The sequence below is a fragment of the Erythrolamprus reginae genome, chromosome 7 (assembly GCF_031021105.1).
Source record: "Erythrolamprus reginae isolate rEryReg1 chromosome 7, rEryReg1.hap1, whole genome shotgun sequence".
Classification (NCBI taxonomy): domain Eukaryota; kingdom Metazoa; phylum Chordata; class Lepidosauria; order Squamata; family Dipsadidae; genus Erythrolamprus; species Erythrolamprus reginae.
In genome coordinates, this window is record NC_091956.1 from 58,187,729 (window position 1) to 58,194,483 (window position 6,755).

Genomic DNA, 6,755 nt, shown 5'->3' on the forward strand with positions numbered 1-6,755 from the left:
ATGGTGCAGTCGTTATATAAATCACAGTTCTTCAAAGCAACCACAAAAGATAAAGGGTAAACGTTTCTAAATTTAATTGATAAATATTTATATAAGACAGTTGTTTAAAACAGAGCTTTAAGAAACTATTTGTGTTAAACCTAACTTGGAATATAGTTAAATAAATCAATACATGACATAATTTTGTTATTATATTTTTTCATCTTTGGTTTAATATTTGCTGTTTCATAACTATGCAATGTATTATATAAGAAAGGAAACAGATCTACAACTACTTATGTCCCCAGATAAAATGATGGTTTCAATATAATAAAATAAATGTGCTAATGACAAATTACAAACTCTACTCTTTCCCACTTGTGTTGCACAATCACTCACAATATATTAGTGGCAGGTTTTGCATTGTAGCATTGTAACACCTGCCACTAAGTATTGTCACCTATACCATTCCTGTAGACACCCCCAGTCTACTTGTTGAGGTAACAGACCATTTAGAAAGTTGACCATAATAACAAAACACAAATTATTAGAAAGAAATCCAGTCATTAATTATTGTAAAAGAATGTCACTATTTATGCAAATAGAGAAGTAAATCTGTAACAGATCTTGATAAAGAACCCTGAAAAACATGCCATTAAAACATTTGGATAAGAAATCTTTAAATTAGGAAATATCAGGCTATAATGTTTATTAATAATTTTTCCATTGTTTATTTCTTGGAATCCATGTTCATTGCCTTCCTGCCAATATTCAAAGCAGGTTTGTTGACAATAAACACTGATATCTAAAAACTAAAGACTGATATCTATAGGCAGTGAAGGGCTACCAAAGTTTTTACTACCACACTGTGGGCATGGCTTATGCAGGAAGCCCTGCATTTTCTTTCAACATTTTTCAGTGCAAATTGGGTGTTTTGGGGTGGAGCTCCACTGCATTCCCACTGCACCCCCCACCCACCCCCATCCAGGCAGTAGCCCACACCTGTCTATAGGACAGATTTTGTACTGTGGTTTCTGGCATGCCTATTGGCTGGTTCTTTCAAGTGCCTAAATTTTAGATCCTCTCATTTGGAGGAAGCAAATGCATTGCTAATAGTACGGAAATTAGTTTCAAGACTTTCCTAAGCTTCCCTTTTACATAGGAAGGTTTGCCTATTTGCCGATGACTCTAAAGTGTGCAATAGGGTTGATATTCCTGGAGGGGTCTGTAATATGGTAAGTGATTTAGCTTTACTAGATAAATGGTCAAAGCAATGGAAACTGCAGTTTAATGTTTCCAAATGTAAAATAATGCACTTGGGGAAAAGGAATCCTCAATCTGAGTATTGCATTGGCAGTTCTGTGTTAGCAAAAACTTCAGAAGAGAAGGATTTAAGGATAGTGATTTCTGACAGTCTCAAAATGGGTGAGCAGTGTGGTCGGGCAGTAGGAAAAGCAAGTAGGATGCTTGGCTGCATAGCTAGATGTATAACAAGCAGGAAGAGGGAGATTGTGATCCCCTTATATAGAGCACTGGTGAGACCACATTTGGAATACTGTGTTCAGTTCTGGAGACCTCACCTAAAAAAGATATTGACAAAATTGAATGGGTCCAAAGACGGGCTACAAGAATGGTGGAAGGTCTTAAGCATAAAATATATCAGGAAAGATGTAATGAACTCAATCTGTATAGTCTGGAGGACAGAAGGAAAAGGGGGGACATGATCAAAACATTTAAATATGTTAAAGGGTTAAATAAGCTCCAGGAGGGAAGTGTTTTTAATAGGAAAGTGAACACAAGAACAAGGGGACACAATCTGAAGTTAGTTGGGGGAAAGATCAAAAGTAACGTGAGAAAATATTACTTTACCGAAAGAGTAGTAGATCCTTGGAACAAGCTTCCAGCAGACATGGTTGGTAAATCCACAGTAACTGAATGTAAACATGCCTGGGATAAACATATATCCATTGTAAGATAAAATACAGGAAATAGTATAAGGGCAGACTAGATGGACCATGAGGTCTTTTTCTGCCGTCAGTCTTCTATGTTTCTATGTTTCTAAAGTTTACACTTCCGAACCGGTAGGGAAGGTAAGCGGATTTCACCACTGCTTCAATTTTATGTAAAATTATTACTCATAGTTAAACATGGTATCCCAATAGACCAGATATCTCCAACCTTGGTAACTTTAAGACTTCTTGACTTCAACTCCCTGGAAGTTGAACTCCACAAGTCTTAAAGTTGCCAAGTTTGGAGACCTCTGCAATAGACCATTCAATACAAAATAACTGACTTGAAATAAAATAGACCTTGTTCTAGAAAAAATAGCATTGTACTCCACAAAATATGAACTGATATTCAAAAGAATTTTCAGCGTAATTTGGAATGCTGTTGGTATTTTATTTCTATTGTGTTGTAGAAAAAAATATCTAGCTGTGGGTAATACATAGAACATGTTGTATTTCATTTCATTTTATTTTATTTTTATGAATTCCTTCGCTTTTCTCATTTTTACCCCACCCCACTTTCTAGGCTCGAATCACCTACAAGATCTTTGATAATGGAAGCTCCAAAGGGAATACAAGTGAGTGCAGCGGCAGGGGATTTGAAAGCCACTTGTAGAAAAGAGCTACATTTGCAGTCTACAGAAGGGGAGGTAAGCCTTATTCATCTAGTGAAATCCTATACTGTACTTGGACACCCCGTCCATTATATGATGCTTAGAACTGGAGCCTTAAATTAATTTTATTTATTTCTGTCTTGTAATAAAAGTCCATCACACTTAATTGCATGTGCATATTAAAAAAATATGTGTGCTTGATGGCATCTTTACCTTTGAGCAGCTGATGTTTGATCTGATTCTGGAGGACATTAGATTTATGGTCACATCAGTTCTGGCTCCAAATGTTTGTTACTGCTTATTGTCTCTGGAGGAAAGACAAACCCATTAAAATTTTCTGTTCCATGCACCTAATGGGTCCAGATGGATACCAGATGGACATTGGAGGGAGTTTTGTTAAAAACTTAATGCACAGTGTTCCCTTGATTTTTGCGGGTTTTTCAAAAATATTAATTAAAAAATACTTTGCGGGTTTTTCCCCTATACCATGGTTTTTCCCACCCGATGATGTCATATGTCATCGCCAAACTTTCATCTGCTTTTAATAAATATTTTTTTTAATAAACTTTAATAAATAAACATGGTGAGTAATAATCTAAATGGTTGCTAAGGGAATGGAAAATTGCAATTTAGGGGTTTAAAGTGTTATGGGAAGACTTGTGATACTGTTTATAGCCAAAAATAGTATATTTACTTCCGCATCTCTACTTCACGGAAATTAGACTTTCGCGGGTGGTCTCGGAACGCATCCCCCGCGAAAAGCGAGGGAACACTGTATTACTGGAATTAAAAGGCAGTCATGATTGCTCCATGTTCCTTTCTCAGAAACATGTTGGTTTACTAAGAATCTCTGTAAAATGAAGTGGTTGGAGTTCACATTACTTGACACTACTATGGCTTACTTTGACATGACCCTTTATGTACCATTCTGATTTTATTACTGTATGCCGCCAGAGTCTGCAAAGAGTTGGGCATCTTAAAAGTCAAATAAATTAAATTAAATTAAATTTGACCTTACCCCACTCAGATTCCAGAATCCTTTCTGGTTGCCAAGGCCTTTACCTCTTCCTTTCCTCTATTATTTGTCACACTGCACAATATGTGTTTGTGCACACAAAAGCATAACCTTTCCATGATTCCAGTTGCAGGATCTTTTCTCCTACAGCATCTTTGGGTTTCTTATTTCTTTATTTTAACAACTGCTCTCCATCTTTCTCCTACCATAATTCGGAAATCCAGCTGAACTGCAGCAGTGTGGCATACAACCAAAACTCCTGCTCAAGGAAACACTTCAAGGAAATGGCTTCCTTTTGTGAATAAAATGAAAAACAAACCCCCCAACATTTTGGCTTCATGTTCATCCTCTCATGAAGGTCATTTTGTTGCAATGGTACCAACAAAATACATTTAACCTCTTCTGGACTTGTGCTAACTTTACTATAGCCACAGGTTTTGGGGCAGATGTTCTTGATCATTTTATATTTTGTTTCCATATTTTGTCCAGTTTATTTTCATGGCTTAAGATGAACGGAAGGGATATACAGTATTAGATATAAATATAAAAACACTCCAAATCCGTACTCCACATGTTTCTATGTTCTTGAACATTTAATTAGTGTATTTTAGCAGCTATTTCTAGAATTATTTTGTAAAGAATATGTTAAATCCTTTAGGAGTAAGTGGGATTCTGAAGCATTTTGGCTACTGTTATGTATAAAGACAAAAAGTGTTTTACCTGAAAATACTGGCAAAAGGTATATAAATTATGATTCTAGAACTATCAAAATAACCATCATGTTCATATTCCATATTCTAGGCTTCGTATTTTTAATGCAATTTTTGTTGATTCTCTGAGTTTTTTTTTATTTCCAAGTTTTGATTCCCCTATAATATTAATTCAGCATAATTGTACGGATCAAACAAAAGTTGAATTCCATATTACTATGTTATAATAATAATTAGCAGTTCCATTTAACTCTCCTAGCTTTCACCACAATGCATGGTTTTAAGGGAAGGTGGGGCAGGTATTGGGGCTGTTAGATATGTTTTTAATCTCTTCTTCATCATTAATTACCAACTAATCTCTTCCTAACTACCCGACAAAGGTCCTCAGCTAATAGATGGAAATTCACCTTTTCAAATAAGCAGTCTCATTGTCCAACAATCTAAATCCATATCAGTAGCTCATAAATTGCAACCTTTTCTCGAATGTTCTTTTCCTAGGTGATATTAACAACTGGGAGAATATTAAATGAACAAGAAGAAAGGGAAACAGTTGCAGAATTACATATTGCCTTCACACTTAGTGTTTCAAAATTCATTATGCTGATGGACACTAATGTAGGAGTATAATTGCTACATTAGTAATGGGAATATGCATAATCTCTTCTCTAAGTGGAACTGACGAATGGCTACAGTTAAATCAGAATCACCAAAGAGTACACTGTTGTATGCTTTTCATTTTTTCAGAACTCAAACTCTTATGTCCTTATGCATTACTTCAGCCTTCTGCTCTGTGTCAACATTTAAACACCAGAAGAAAAATGTGTATGGTATCAAAAATAAGGACAGCTGGGATTGCACAGAGCAAGGAATTCCTGCCAGCCACTGGGTTGCCACGAAGTCCAGTTAAACAGGAAAGAGCCTGATTCTACTCTTTTGTAATAACTAAATTTCATTCTGAAATATAGATGCTATTCCAGTGAACATTAAAATATCTCTATTTTTATTATTATTATTATTATTATTATTATTATTATTATTTTATTATTATTATTTATTAGATTTGTATGCCGCCCCTCTCCAAAGACTCGGGGCGGCTCACAACAGTAATAAAAACAATATAGCAGTGGAACAAATCTAATGTTAAAAACATATAAAACCCTATCATTATTTAAAAAACCAAACAACACATTCATACCAAACATAAAACAAAGTATAAAAAAAAGCCTGGGGGAAAGGTGTCTCAACTCCCCCATGCCTGGCGGTATAAGTTAGTCTTGAGTAGTTTACAAAAGACAGGAAGGTCTGTTTTAGAGAATCCAATAACAGAACAATGAAATCCTGCAGTAAAAGTAATTCATTTTTCTTCTTTTTTCCCCCTAGATATTTTTAAATGCAGACTCAATCCGGCTAGGGAATTTACCGCTGGGGTCTTTCCCCTCATCTTCCTCACCAAGTTCATCGGCAACAAGACAGACTATCTATGAGGTCTGTGTTTGTCCCAATGGCAAACTCTACCTTTCCCCTGCAGGAGTAGGTTCCACGTGTCAGTCCAGTGGCAACATCTGCTTGTGGAGCTGAAGACACAGAATCTTCTTCTTTCTCCTCCTCCTCCTCACACCAGAATAGCCTTTTTGTTACTGTCCCTCTGCTTCACGGTTCTGCTTGATTTCCCTCGTTTGATCATGAAGCCTCCTGGACCTCTTCCAGCCCAAGCAAGGAGCCAAACAGAGCCTTCTCTTCTGGCTTATGGAGCTCCATGATGGAAGATAGAAGGCATAATAAAATGGTTGTCTTCACCAGGGAATATGGATCTTCGTATCACTTTTTGTCCAAAAGGGAGAAATACACAGGTGCCTTGGCTATATATGAAGTGAAGCACATTGTTTTAGAATTTTTTTGAGCAGGAACTGTATACGAGAAACTGCACATATATACATAATTATATAGAGATAGATATACTACTATAGAAATTGGCCCAGTATCTAAAGTTGAGATGGATTGGTATAACAAATAATTCTACTGTCTGAAAGCACAATTTTCATACACCCATCATTTTTGGATGTAAACTTTTATCCCAGAATTTTAAGACTTCAAAGCATTGTGTAACATTTGCTTTACTAAACAAGTAAAATTCAGTTTTACCTTTTAAACAGCAAGAGACAGAATCCCTCTCTGTGTGATAATATTTTCCCCTCCGTTCAGGGCATTGTTATTATTTGATTCCTTCATGCAGGTTTTGTGAGTTAGATATACATTTTACAAGTCATCAGAATTGTTACCTTTTATTTCTGTGCTGATTTTGAATGATTTTTTTGGTGCATGTGAAGTAACATTTAACAACAGTTTTCCTGTCAATCATTTGAATGCATCTAATGCAGCTACACTATTAAATGAAAGGGAGTCTATTGACCTGATGTTCCACAGAGCAAAA

At 35.9% G+C, this 6,755-nt stretch overlaps 1 protein-coding gene across 1 annotated transcript in view; it reads left to right on the top strand.

The window, feature by feature from the left end:
* SGCZ (sarcoglycan zeta) overlaps positions 1-6,190 on the top strand; it is a 329,915-nt gene extending 323,725 nt beyond the window's left edge. Inside the window, exons 7-8 of the mRNA XM_070757645.1 lie at positions 2,512-2,635; positions 5,705-6,190. Coding sequence (XP_070613746.1) covers positions 2,512-2,635; positions 5,705-5,902 — 322 coding nt within the window. The 3' untranslated portion in view covers positions 5,903-6,190. The remainder of the gene's footprint in view (positions 1-2,511; positions 2,636-5,704) is intronic.
* The last annotated feature ends 565 nt before the right edge of the window (positions 6,191-6,755 follow it).